Below are 15,225 nucleotides of genomic sequence, written 5' to 3' on the forward strand. Positions count from 1 at the left end.
GTAGAATTTATTCCTCAACGAGAAACTTTGAACTGTAATGGCAAATGCTTATTCCAGTGTTTATGATAACCTTTTATGCTAAAAATAGCTCTTGTAAACAAGCTTTGATTAATTCCCACTGTCAGGATGTGCACTGTTCCCAAGTTTAAGAACACTTTTTCCGTAGATGCTTGCTCATTTCCTTCAGTCCAACCTCTTCGAATGAGTCTGAAGGCTCAAAAATCAGGCTCTCCTTACAAGAAATAACCGCTCAGGTATAAACAACCTCCTAGTAAATAGCCTATACTCCTCTCAACACCTTTGATCTGACTCAAAGGGGCCTTTTTGGTCAGTTCAGAGGTAGAGAGTGATAAAAAGGGTTTTTACTGGAGGTCATACCATTACCTCCAGAGAACTTTCATGGTTTCATCTCTAATCCTCGATCCTACAAGTACCAGTAAGTTGCTTGGATATTGTGCGTAATAGACACCAGGCTATGGCTGTCACTCCTGAGGAGGGTTGTAAAAACTGCCTGATGCCGGTAGGCAGAAGTTAGGGAAGATCTGACAGCAGCTCCATCCTGCATCAGAAAGAGCAGCTTTGAGACAGACTTGTCTCTTCCTGGTTTCTTGTTTTGCATCAAAGGAAAGCGACTGATTTTTTTTTTTTGTCCTTTTTCTTTTTTTCTGTCTTGACAGGGCAGTACATCCTGTTCAAGGGGATATTTTCAGTGTGTTCAATAAAAGCTTTCAATTTAGATACATCAAGAAAAAGCTACTCTTAAACTTGAAGCTTCCTGAAGGGCTCTTATCTCCAAGTGCACAAGCAACTTTGATAAAGAAAACACTTATGTTAGTGTTGTTTTGATTGCAGAGTTTGTATCTAGCCAAATCATTCAGATGCTGCTCCCAGGAAGCTGCTTTGAGTCCTGCAGCCATCAGTGTTGAACGGTGGGACGCAGCACCCCATCAGACCAGGCTTCCTGTGCCCCGTGGGACCTTCTGGTGCAACCTTCCCAGAAAAGGGACATCACTTCAAGCAGCTGAAGCACTCGGCACCCAGCTCCGCTCTCATTCCTAGCAGCACGGTTGGCACAAAACTATTTTTCCAATTTAATAAAAGCAAACAAGTAGACATGCTATTTTTAAAGCACTGTTTTGTGCCACAATGGTCTGAGATTAGATGCAGCTGGTCCAGACATTCAAAAACAATGCCCACATCGCTTCTCCCTACAGTTTGTCCTCTCCCTTAAAAGCCTAGAGAAAAGCTATTTTTTCCCTTCTGCTCCCTGCTGGCTTTCCGGCTCTGTTGTCTCCCTCCCTTGAAACAACTTCACACTGGCTTCCTCGTGGCCTCCCTTCTCCCAAACAACTTCCTGTCTGCTTCCCCGTTCCCTCCCCATTTCTGCCGCTGTCTGCCTGCACAGGAGCAACTCCCATCCAGCTTCCTTTGCTGGATCTCTGCACAGAAAAGACACCCAGGTGACCGCACAATTGGGATGGGATTAAAGAAAGCTGATAAAATTGTGTTTGCCTGATTAGCCTGACTAAAAAGCCTCCAGCCCTGACACACAGGAACTCACTGGTACCAAGGAGTTCTGGTTCCTGTAATGCCTTTAGCATCAGCGTGGTACAAATAAACACTTAAAATTATTGGCATCGCATGCCAATGCTGCCCATACAGGCTTTCTAAAGTGGATTCTCTTCCTTATATTCAGACAAAAAGATACTGTGTGAGGCAGCCTTAGCAATTATCACGATGTTAGCTGTTAACCAAGACAGCCATTCTTTAGCAAAGACAGTTATTTCTCTTTTGCCATCTATTACCCACCCCCACCCCCCCAAAAGCATTAGGCTAATTTACTAGCTGCACTAGAGAATAACAGAGGACAAGTACTGCTATCAGTTTTTCTGACTATACGAAAGGACTTAAGATCCCAAATCCAAAAGCTCCACTACTGATAAGCATCAAACAGTCTATTTTCAGCTGCAACTTTATGGGATCAAAACCTTTACTTGAAATGAACAAACATTGATTCTAAATTTATCCCAAACATTTGAATGTGATGATGGCAAAAATGTATTATGCCAACAGAATTAGGAGACAGCTTGAAAAATATTTAAGATGCTCATAATTAAATGATATTTCTACTTAGCATTCCAATTATACCATGCACTGTTCTGTGCGCAACATGGAAACAGTATTATAAAGCTATTGTTTCAGTTTGCTTCCTGTGATGCTAATCTCAATCAGGCCGTCAGACGAACAGCCTGCATTTCTAAATGTTAAAGGCTTCCTCTCCAACATTCCCACACAGAACTGCCTACTGTGAAAATCAAAGGGAAACGTGTTACTAAGTAAAGCAGCAACTTTTATAAAGCAAAACCTGGTATTTTTTACCCTTTTGAACTCTGAGATATGCAACCAGCTATTTCCTATTATGATAGGATACAAGGGCCAAGCTCAGGCCCTGCAACGCCTGCAGGAGACGTGCACCCTGCAATCCAGAAGCCAGGATTTTCAGAGGCACATAGCGGGAGAGCTCTCAATGAGGGCTCAGATTTGTGGGCTCTGCCATTCACCTGCTGGAAGAATGTGGGCATAGATTTCCCTAGGTCTTGGCTTTCCGACAGATAAATAATCATTATGCAGACACAGCTAGTAAAAACAGCCCGAGTTACACAAGTGAAAAGCCCTATTCCAAGTCAGGGAATAATAGGAAGGGGCATGAGACACTCAATGCCAGCGGACTGAGGCTGGCAAGTTGCCTACAGCCGCCTCTGAAATCCCATCTGGAGCATCAGCTTGCAGAAAGATGAGGATGCAGTCCTGGGAAGGCCCTTGCTCTTTCCGCTCCCAGCAAAACTGCCATGAAACGAAGAGATGTGTTTGCGTTTGAGAATCGTGCCCACAAACAGTAATATAAAGTAAAATCTGGTGTTCCAGTAGTTTTTGATAGAATAAATAATAAATAACAAAAATGCTAATCAAGCGGTACTTTTTTCTTTACTACCTTTTGAAGCATTTTTCAAGTTGCACTACAAGCTTATTTTAGCGACATTGTATATATTTTAAAATGCAGTAAATGTTTTTTTAATGTCCTAATTAATGACAGAACAAATACTCCCACTTAACTCCAGTTTACACTAAGTGTCTAGCCCAAATAATCAAAACTATTTCCATGAAGACAACATAAAGCAAAGGCAGGAGTCTGTGGGCTGGGACAGGCGTTTGCTTCTCATGCACACTGCAGTTCTCCACCTCCCCATTTCCCAGTTCTCCCGTCAGAAACGACACAGTAACCCCTGTGCTCCCCGTCAGTCGAATCAGGCTCCTCAAATGCAATGCGGAATTAATGGCCGAATTCCAGTCTGCTAAACATGCATGTGAAACGGGGGCAGCTTTGCTTGGGGCTCAGAAAGGGTTTAGAGCAAAAGCAAGAACGGAGCGTGGACAGGCATCACACAAGCCCAGTGTCCGTTTGCTCCATACCCTCGTCAAAACGTGATGAGCAGCAAACTTCATCCGAGAGCCAAAAGCTGTATCGAAAACCTATCGCTTTGAATTAAATCGGACGGCCTTCTAGTGAAAGCCAGTGTCCTTATAAAGATTCAGAAGCCCACCACTAAAGACTCAAATTCTGCTTTTGCAGGAACAGATCAGGAAAACAGCACCCGTCAAACATCAGCTGTATTAAGCAGCTATTGTACAGTAATGGTGTTAATCAGTCCTGAAAGGCAGTATTTTTTCAACAAAGCTCACCTGCCAGAAATGCTTATATTCAATTTTACAGCCTTGTCTCCTGAGAGCAAGAACCAGTTCTCAACCTGGTAAGAGATCTACTTTGGTCAGAGAGATATTCTACACCTGTGAATCTCAGGAGGCTCAGCAAGTGTAAACTGTCGGGCAACTGCATGAGGAAGAAATAATACTCTGAAGTCATTATTCTGATAATGATAATGCAAGTTCTGTCTCTGATGCCACTTTATTCCAATGCCTGATAAATTTTATCTTTCAAATACTCAGGGCTTAAATTTTCAGCCTTCTTGTTTAGTTCGGCTAATTTAAATGTTAGCTATACTCAGAAGAACAGAAGTAGCAGATGAGGCCTTTACAAGCAAACGGCGGTTTTCTGGCTTGAGTTCTTTCATTTCAGTGTATTCTCATTGTCAGAAAATAACACCCAGCTCTTTCAGAAAATCAGTCCCTTTAAAGTACCTTAAGTTCAATTCCTCTGAATAGAAGCGCTAAAGATTTAAAAACCTTTATCTACATCTCCAGTGTCTAAAGATGCAGCGATGCACAAAACTGCATTTGACTAACAACACAAATTTTAATGAGAGGACTTCCTCCAAGTCAGTATTTAGACTGGGGAAGTGCATCAGATTTAAGGCTAAGCAAATAATTAACATAGAGAAAGCCTGAAATATTAAATCACAGCCTGTCACTACTGTAACGTTTCATTTCCAGATTCCTTTCTAACTGCTGGGTCCTGGTGGTACTTCAAGAACACGTAAATCAGCTACATGAATCACATTGTTTTTCAAACACTGTCACAGAAAAATCATGTATGTATGTGTATGTATGAATATTATATACATATATTGAGTTGTCATCACTATCAAATTATGAGACTAAGCCTTAACACTACAGAAGCACTAAATAAATGTTTTATCTGTAGATATTTTCCTCACCAAGAAATGTACATGTATTGGAAAATTTCACTTTAAACTTAGCAGTTTCCAGGTAAGCAAATGTATTTTTCTGATGATGATGGCATTGAACTATTTCATGTCAAGTTTCACAGACACACACGTTATTTATATTATCTGTTACAGCCCTTCAGAAGTTTGCTTTTCCTATGCTATGCCAGTCTCTAGTTCATGCCATATAAATATTTGAAAAGCTGAAGCTGTGGTTTTATGAGAAAGCTACTAACAAATTGGCTTGATGTATGGCATGTTTAAGAACATTTACCTATTTATACAACTTCAAGTATTAATTACAGGATGAAATCAGAGATGAGTTGCAAGCACTGTTCAGCAAATAAACTTTTCTTTTCACAAAAGTAAATGTTAAAACCTCATTCTATAAGCTAAGATGAAAATACCCACATTTTATACAATAGTCTTAGCAGAACCCAAAAAAGCTACAAAAATTACAAAGCACACAAAAGCAGAATTGAATTTGTCATATTTTTCAGACTAACCAACAACAAACCAACAGCATACTCTTCCACAAAATCAGATACTTCCTAATAACATTTATTAAAGTAATTGTTATGGTATGACTCAACTTTTCTAAAGAGAGGAAGTGCAATCGTGACCTTATTTGGAGTGTTGCCATTAATGAAGGAAAAGATGACATTTTGGGTTTACCTTTCACAAACAATGCAGGCATTGTTTTGTTAACATATTCTGGACACTTATAGGTCACCGTGTGAAAGTTCCCCCAGAAACATCAGTTGTTTTCATTGATCTCACAGACTACTCAAACCACAGACTTCCATCAAAGTGATTATTCAAATATAGGTGCAAAATAAGAACACTGTTAATTTTATCAGTTTTCACAGGCTATGAAAATGATGCTGGTTCACATTTCCTACTAGTCCAACATGAGCAAGATTCTGATTACACAGAATCCGTTCATGTCAAGTATTTAAAAGTTTCTGCTTTAGAAATCTTAGTCTACCTTGTCATAAACAATCGACCTACTACTACCAGCATATAGCACAATCAGTCCTTTCAAATGAAGTATTGGACCTTCAGAACTTCCCATCTGCCTTTTGAATACACTGACACAAACATGCTTGCCATGCCAAATCAAAATGTACTTGTTTCAGCACGGAAGCTTAAGATGTATGTTTGTATTCTGATTAAACTCTTAAAAGTTAAAAATCTTGTAACTGAGCTTAATAAACCACATTCAAGAGTTTTAAGAGTTGTTTTTTTAGAGAGACAAAACTGCACCAGTTGTTATTTTGGTAATGAAGACCTTAACGTGACTAATATCACTCAATTGAAATATACGTAATTCTGATGAAAAAAACCCACCAACCTATCTTTAAATCTAGTTGTATTCTCACAATGCAAGCAGTTGCGTCCTATTCTCACTTTAGGACCCAGTATTCAGAGAAGAACATGCACAATCTTACCAAGCTGCGATCAGCTAGCACTGACAACTTCTTTTAGCCAGATCTTACCTGAAGACAGAAGCTTGTGAGTGCGTAGGAAACTGATTGCCAGGCGCATTATAGATGCCTTGTCCAGGTGGGAACTGATGTTGTGGGGCAGGGGCAGCTCATGTGCCAGTTCATAGAAAACTTCAGTTTCTTTGCTTCTCCTGCATCTCGCTGCATCTCTTGATTTCTCCTTCCTCCGTTCTGAACTGCTTCTGGTAGGTGAAGGAGAGAAAAGTAAAAGCATTTCTTGAAATGCAATTCACAACTTGAGAGAGGCATTTACAAAAGTAAATCTTCTCAGCAATTAATCCACTCTGTCAACTGGTTTAAATCAATTGACCAGACATTAATATCTATTTGCCCCTTCTAAAATGGGAATTAGGAAAGGACTGCCACAACTGGAAAGGGCTCCGATTCTACAGAAGTCAGCCTTTGGACCCCCTGAATCCCCGTTGAATGTAACAGGATCAAGATCTGCCTTAGGTGAGAGATTCAAAATGAAATAGCAAACTATTATTCCTGGGAATCAGGAAATGTTAAAAATAAAAATTCCGTTTGTTCAATCTAATTTAATTTACTTGAAAAATACTCTGGGACAATCTGACAATCCATTTTAAAGCTGGAACAATTACAGTGCATGTGGCTGCATTGTAGATATAATGACTTGCAATGGCTTTTCCCCACATTAAAATAAAATGCAGGGTATCAAACTGTGTTTGTATATACAACTGTCTCGGCTCTTAACCCAACAGTACTCTGGAAAACCACCTTTGCTTGACCATGAAGGATACAAAATGGGAAAGAAAATACTGTTGCATGCAAGAAACCCCTCCTTCATAGAAGCTACTCTAATTAAATCACCATTTCTCCATTGTCTATGAAAACAGATTCCTTCTTGAGTAAAATAATGTGACCAATAGAGGCAGCCTCCTTTGAACTCCGCAGAGAACAGAAGAGTGGGAAATAACAAAGGGGAAGACATTTTATGAAGCAAGTATGCAAAATTAAGCCACCGAAGGACATAAAGCTAAATTTAACATGCAAGAAACACAAGGGCTATATTTATAATGGATCTGGGATAGGGCAGTTTAAGAGGGAACTTTGACTCTAAGATTCTTTTATAAAGTACAATTCTTATTTCAGAACGTGAAGAACCTCAGTCCATTCAAAACCATCAGCTATTTCAACCCCATATAGCTCTGCTGATACTACAAGTTTCCTTCACTCACAACCACGAGTTGAGGTTTTGCACCTTAGTCACGCCAACACAGAATATATTTCTTTTCAGGCAGACTCCTATAATACTGTACCAGTGCAAACAGTGCAGCTTGGATGAGTACAGAACAGGGTGTGGAGAAGATCAGCCCCACTGTTTTTGCTGTTGTGGCTGCACATTCATTTCTAGAATCACCAGTGGCAGCTCTCCATTTGCAAGGCTGCCTGAAAATGAAGCACCTTATAACCTGCTTTTTCCAACGTCAGTATAAACTAATGAGCCTATAAACAAACAAAAAAAATCATATCAAAACAGGATATTTCAATAAATATATTCTCTTGTATGAAGATGATGAGGAAAACAAATATTAATCACATCACTTAATTCTAGAAACTCTTTCAATCATGGCTGGTCTCATACAAAACTGCAGAAAATAGAAAAAGAGTATTAATACATAGTAATGTATTCTAAAGACGACAACCATTTCTGGAAGAGCTAGACTGCCTGCAAAAGCTTCTAGCATGGAAACTGCAGGTGGCTTTGTAAATTAGAAAGAAGGAAAAATAGCATTTAACACACACCCTGGCTAAGAATAAAGTTACAGTAAGGTGTTTGCTGGGGCCCAGGCAAGGCTGGGCATTCAACATCATCATCCAAATCAGGAATGTGCTCACATTCAGTAGGGCCCTCGTGCTGCAAAACACGTGAAGCTCGGCATACACTTAGGTATCAGATAGGTGCTCACCAGTGGGTGTGCTAACAGGGCAAGGGGCCTCATAGTTGCTTATGGTATCTTCTCAAGATCCATGATCAGCCCTCAGCAAACCTCTCACAATTATTTTGCCTGAGGTGAATATTTTCTAACGTAGCATCTGTTACAGGAGGTATGCATGGGATGAGACCTACACACATTTCAGTACATAACGGCAGGATCCAACTTTGATAATGACTTCAGGGGCATCGCTGGAGCGAACACCGACCTGCCCAAGTTTGACTCTAAAGGATCAGATAGTCACAAGGTGACACTAACTCCTTACTTTTATCCTTGCCACATAAGAGTCACACTACAGCCACGTAAAAAAAAAGTCCCTTCATACAGCTGTCCGAGAAGGTACAACAGAAAACCTCCCGGGGCAGGTGCTGGGAACGGGAGACCCATGTGAACTACTTACACCAATGCTTCTTTCAGAGGTACATCTTGCTCTCTAAAGAAAAACGTGTCTACACTGTGCCTATAAAGATGCCAGACTGGGAACAAATCTTCTCAGTTTCTAATTCTACCAATGAAATAAAAGAGTAGCAACAAAACAAAACGATCAGAACAAAAACCATGTGGCAATATTTGCGAGAATTTCCAATTGCAGCCTAGAAAATTTAACTTGAAACATAAACGTTTGAGCTCTGCTCTAAATCTAGAGCCCACACTTTTCACAGTAGAACCAACTTAGGCAAAACAAGATCTAATCCCTCCTCGTTTAAATACGAAACTTTGGGAACCAAGGCCAAAGCCGTGTTGCAATTCGTGCAGTAAAAATGGGTTGTATAAGACAGGGTCTCTCATGACGCCACTCTGGCCACAAAGAAAAATATTTAGTTTTGCTAACCTCCGTAAATATAATTTTGAACTATGGCTAATAAGACAAGCTGGTTTCATTAACCATGGGTTGCTCAAGGTTTCTAATAACTAATGCTATGAGCAGAGAATGATTTTTTTTTCCTCTGTGCTGCAGATGCTTTCCCTCAACACTGCTTCTGACTGTCGTGCTTGGTTTCTCTGCAGAGAGACATAGTCGTTCATTACACACCCCATGAGAGCTTTCTCACATCAGAAAACAAGGGGAGGAATCAGCCTGGCTGGTTGCTTTCAAAAGACTTTCTTGCTCACCCATTATCATTTCAAATAAACAAACAATTTGCTTGTTAAACATTTCCCCCTGTGGCTTCCTGCACCTCAATTTTCCTCCCCTTCTTCCCTCACTCAGCACACCTCACATTGCGTTGTTACTGTAGCCAGCCCAGCACACGCACGCAGAGGCCCAAAACACCCCCACGCCACTTGCCCCACACAGCTTCCCCGCCAGCAGACATCTACGCTTGCTTGCTGTCCCTCCCAGGGACACCCATGTCAAAGACCGTCATTCTGTGCTTACTCGTCCTGGTTGCAAAAGCCTCCCAAAATTGCAGTCGAGCGACAGAATTCTGCAGAAAGCAGTATTTTCACGGTTTTTGTTTGCAGGCAGCAGGCCATTAACTCTCTCTGCAGTTAACCCCCATTTTATGCATGGGATTAGTGTTTTACCCTGGGCAAGGCTGGACTACCCACAGCTAGAGAGTGAAAATGTAACTACTCAACAACCTGCCTGTTTGAAGGCCAGGAAGAAAGGCTGACACCAAATCCTCTTCACACATCATTAGGGCAATAGAGAAAAGGCCCAGACTCTAGCTAATTTATGAATCATTCCCTCCCAGCACATAAAGCACCCACTTATGTGGCAAAAAAAGAGCACATGTGTGCGTCACTGCTTGGAGAAAGTGACGCAAGCAGAAGCAGAAACCTCACTCACCCAAACCTGTGTCAGATTTTTAAAAACGCAGAGGGAGAGGAGAAAGCCACCATAAATCAATCCACCCATACGCTGGTGCAAGGCCCAGAGGTAATGCAGGCCCAGAGGTACTGCAGGGAAGCCTCCTGGGAGCTCCCCAACACTCATTCCCTCAGGAGTTCCAGGATCCGGCAGGACAAGGCCACACATGCACCCTCACATTGCAATCGCAACACGACCAGTCCCTATAGAACAAAAAAAGAATGGAGACGCTCAGATCTCCACTAGGAACAGGGTGACTGAGCTGAGGAACGGGCCTGGGGACTCCACTCAGGACTTGGCTATGCCGAGGATGGTCGGGAGGCTCGAGGAGAAGGAAAAGGAAGGCGCTGCTTCCCAGCCAGGGCTCTCCCAGGGCTGCCGGACAATGCTCTGGGGCTGCAGAGCTTACACGCACGCAAGCCATAGGGAATGGAAGAGTTAAGGCAGCACAGGCAGTTCCCTGCCACAGAACACAAGTATGGCACTCTACCCCCAGAACGGCTGTTTACATGATTTCCCACTCCCCGCTAGCCGTGTTTAGTTTGTGCTCTGAAAATAGAATTTACGGGCCAATGTCTGTGAGCAAAGATGACAAATGACTGGCACATATTTGCTCTTTCAGGTGAAGCTCCCAAATTTTCAGGAGCAAAAGCTCTCTGTGCTTCTCCCAATAACCCAAACAATAAACTGGTCTCAGGGGTACACCCACGCACGGGAACAGAGCACGTGATCCCACCCGCCAGAAGCATCCGAAGGGGTGTAGGAATGCCCTGCATGGATCCCGGGAGCCAGATTCCTATCCCCTTGCTCATCTCCGACAGTCCCTTGCGACACAGCTTTACTGAAATCGGCGGGAATGCCTGCAGACGAAGGTCTTGCTTGCTCGGGGTGAAGATCATAATCTGGCTTTCTGAGGCCTCTTTTACTGCAGGACTGGAAACTCCAGGCACGGCAACTTATTGGAAAAACCTGAAGCCCCACATAACCGCTCCGGCTTAAATAACTTTGCAAAACTATCATGTCGGCTTAGGGACTGTCTTTCCAGCGCTCACTGCTGCGACAGCTCCGGACTCTGGCAGCCGGGAAGAATGCTGAGGCAGCCAGCCGGGGCCGGGGGCTGCGCTGCTGCCACTGCAACTGCCCTGCCCGGGCAACCGCAGAAAGTACCTGCGACCCAGACACAGCAGGGATCAGCCCCACAAGCACTGGGGCAAACTGACCACCCCTCACACGGGAGCTTACGCGCAGGCATATGGCGTCACTCACTGGTCTGAAGTAGGGTTAGGCACCCACACAACCCCCCTCGGCTCAGTAGAGAGGGACTGACCTGACCTTTCGGTACTGTTTCCATTGGCTGTGACCATACTCGCCCTCTGCAGTCTCAATCCTACTAGTACTTCATCTCCACCAGTAATCCCTGCCCACCACCTCCACCCACACATCTCCCTGGTCCTTCCCACATGTAGTTACCCCCTCAAAGCCCTTGGTACCCACTCAGCTGATGACGGTGCCAGGTGGTCAGCTTCACCGATCCTCCCTTCTGTCAAGGACATTGGTGGTCTCCTTTAAGCTGATGGAGGAAACTGGCCAAGACAGCAATCTTCTGCTCAGGGTTTTGCTGCTCACAAGTCCACATGGGTTGATATTTTGGTTGTGTACACACACGCTTGCTTGTTTAAGACTAGGCAGCACAGTAATTGAACTGAACTACACTCCCACCAGATCACAGAAGATTTTAGAGAAATCGTAATCCGCACCTTGCATAAAAATATCTTATATGTAACCTGGTAGTCTTCACTCGTACATACATACTGCGTGACACACTCGTACAACGCTTTGAAATACATAGTTCAGATTGACTCGCTTGAGGTTACTTCATCATTTTGGTGACCCTTGGACTTTGCTTCATACTGCCATGTATGCAAGCTAGTAAAACAACAAGCATATTACTTTATATCCAATGGCTGGTTATTAAACGTTTCTAGCTCCAGCACTTTAAAGGTCAAGAATCCACAGTTAATTAAGCTGTCACATGAAATTTCTGTAGTAAATGCTCATTTCAAATGGTTTAGAGTTAAAGCTTCAAATGCTAACTTGCAGAACAAGAAAAATACATTCTAAGGATGCAAAGATAAGAAAATATTTTACAGTACAGATAAATGAAAAAAATGGTCAGATTCTTAGCATAAAAAAGATTTTCCAATTCAAACCAGTAAAAACTCAGTAAAAATATTTTAACAGGCAGTACTATCTTAGGTAACAACAGAGATTTATTTCAAACTAGCAAATCCATTTTTTGCTGTGTGTTTATATCTTCCTTTACCTTCTGCTCAGCAAATCCCTAGATGATTTGAACCAGGATAATATCTAAAAAGGAGTTTCGCTGACTGTGAGGCACTCCATAGCTATCTCAGAACCACACCTCTCGACGGCACCAGAGGTGTGCTTGCACAGACACCAAGCAGCCAGCAGTCACGCTTACTTAGCCTTAAAATTCCTTTAAAAAGTATTTGTAACCATTCTACCTGGCAAACAGTTTATTCTGGATGGCATGCTGTGTTTTTGAAAGCCCTCCTCATTAAAGTAATAAAAGTGACCATCAGTAAATAAAAAGTGCTACAAACAGCAATTTACTCACTCACCAGGAACTCAGGCCAAACTAGGAAAGCTGTGAATGAAACCCATACACAGTGCCATACAGACCCCTCCTTATACCTCTTTCCAGTGAAAATAATTATTTTGAAAGTCTGAGAAGACACCAGATGCCCAGGTTCAGCACACCAGCAAGAGCAATAGGAAGGGGAAGGATGCAGAGTTATTCTTGGATGGAGGAAAAAAAATGGCTTGAAAAAATGTGGAGTGCTCATGGTGGGCAAGTGCTAAAGCAGTGTTGCTGCACATTGGGATATGGTACCCACTACACAGACAAAACAAATACAAACGACGCCAAAATGGGGAATTCGTTAATAGAGGAAATGAAAGTTCGAAGGTAACAAGAAAAGCTACTAACAGAAAGGGCTATTACAAAAATAAGGAAATGAAATACCTTCCACCCTTCCTTTAAAGCTGCCCTAACTTAGAGTAACTCACCACCAACTCCTTGGTTTGATTGGGGGATTTCTTGTGTTTCTGTACGTACCCACTAAATAACAAATCACTGCTAGTTCAGTAAAGCTTGGCACCTACTGCCATATCAATGTGATGCAATTCTTTCCTCCAAGTTTAAAACCAAAGGCTACATGAGAGTCAGAAAAATTAGAAATAAGAGTGTCTCGGGGACAGATGAGGGAAGAGTTCGTGTTAAAGGCGAGAAACTCATTTCCGTTCTCATTAGGCCTTTTCAAAGGATGCTTGGCACAATAGGGGATTTGGCTAGTATGATTAGAGTATCAAGAGATGAGGTCTAAGTCAATACCAAACTTTTGGTGTCTTTGAGCATATTTGTGATTCACTAAGTCCATGTCACCCTAGGACCACCACAGCTGAGAGTAACACAGCCAGGAATATGTTTTCTTGAATGGGAAACACATCAGCTCTTTAGACAGGATAAATTCCATATGAACTTTAAAACCACATGTAAGACACTAACTTCTCCAATGTCTTGAAGCTCTGATGGTAACTTTAGTCTTAATAATTAAGCTGTACTGGATTTGTATTTTATTTATTTTCATTAACATTCCTGGCATTTATTTCTGGAAAAAAAAAAAAGGTTGTGCTGAGACAAAAAACATTACCCCTCTACTGGTTTAGAATGCTTATACCACTAGCATCTTTTTTATACCACTAGCTGCATTTAATGCAGCTACTAAAAGAAAAACACTTTGCACCTGCAATTTAAAGTGTCATTGTGAATACTGAAGTTGTCACAGCAACTAAATAGTACTTTGGGAGTTCAATGCTGAAAACCTTACTTAGGCTGCAGGAGCACTTACATATTTTTTAAAGCATTTAGGTTCACAGTGTCACCAGAGTTTGATAAATTTAATCACAGTAAGCAAAACAACGCCTACAGGATTTATGTTCTACCGTTTTTTCTCTAGTTTTATGAGTACCTTGAACCAGAAAGATAAGTATTAGGATTTCAGCAGCCATTAATCTGGTCCTGGATTATTTTACGATGCTGTGAGTGCAGCCCATCCTGCAGTCGCCACGCTAGCATGAGCCTGGTACCTCAGAGGATGTGCCAAACACATTGCTCCTGGGGCAAGGCACAGCCCCATGGAACCGTGCGAGGCCCATGCCATGCAGAGAAGATGCCAGGCTGCTGTTTGATCAGCAGTTAGAGCAGATAGAGGCATTGACTTTTTGCCTTTTCAACCCATTCCCTGCATTAGGGCTAGATGGCAGAGAGACTTTTCTTGTGGCTTAGTTTTCAGGCAGAGCATTTTTGCTGCTCCAAGTCACTGCGTGCTCAGCAAGGCCCAGTGCCGGTCACAGAAAGGGTCAGGACAGCTCTGGATCACCCCTGTAAAGCTGCTGCAGCCCAAACTTAAAAACAGATCAGTGAAACACTTCCTCCGACTTCTCAAATAATAACAAAATTTGGAGAGAAACAAGCAGCCCAGCACACGGTCAAATCTCACAGGAACACAGTCAAGTAAACTCAGTCTTCCCTCCTGAGACTGGTTTTTCACTGCTCTGCTCCATCAAGATATGGGACCATGGATTCCTTCCCTGTGGCAATCAACTCTTTGATACCAGCCAAGATATGGCAGGCTTCAGAGATAACCTGCAGACTAAAAAAGCCCACCACCAAACCCACTACACAATGCTACAGAAAGGACTGTTTCAATGTTGGCCAAAACTTGACTTGCTTTCAAATCAGCAAATTTTTTGGGGGTGATAAATGTACCACTCTGCTTTTCTCCATAGTTTCTACTTACACATTTAAGAGTCCCTGCAGCACAGCTAGAGCTGGAATCACACCACAGCAGCGTGGATAAGGTTATGACAATGCACAACACGAGATCTCTATCAATGGGGTTTGTGTTCGAGAGATTACAGATCCTTATCTTGTGGCATTACTTGTGGTAATCAGTCAATTTTGACAGCTAATCTAGAGGTCCATACATACTGTTGCTCAGAAGCTCAGCAAGTATTGCTAAGATCTGTTTTCAGATAACCCAACTATTTACCTACTCTAAAAAACACATACCAAAGGATGTGCTTTATCTCTTCACCAGCGGGTTAAAGCTAAAGGTGAACGAAGTGCAATTCGCAGGCCGGGAGGGCCCCCAGAAGTTAAACTCAAAATGAGACTCATT

General features: G+C 42.2%; 1 protein-coding gene across 2 annotated transcripts in view; it reads right to left on the reverse strand.

Annotated features, from left to right (window-relative positions):
* The window catches only part of EPAS1 (endothelial PAS domain protein 1), an 83,230-nt gene that overhangs the window by 31,805 nt on the left and 36,200 nt on the right, over window positions 1-15,225 (reverse strand). For both annotated transcript variants that reach the window (XM_076334412.1, XM_076334411.1), the window contains exon 2: window positions 6,182-6,372. In XM_076334412.1, coding sequence (XP_076190527.1) covers window positions 6,182-6,372 — 191 coding nt within the window. The remainder of the gene's footprint in view (window positions 1-6,181; window positions 6,373-15,225) is intronic.

The sequence above is a fragment of the Aptenodytes patagonicus genome, chromosome 3, assembly GCF_965638725.1.
Source record: "Aptenodytes patagonicus chromosome 3, bAptPat1.pri.cur, whole genome shotgun sequence".
Taxonomy (NCBI): Eukaryota; Metazoa; Chordata; class Aves; order Sphenisciformes; family Spheniscidae; genus Aptenodytes; species Aptenodytes patagonicus.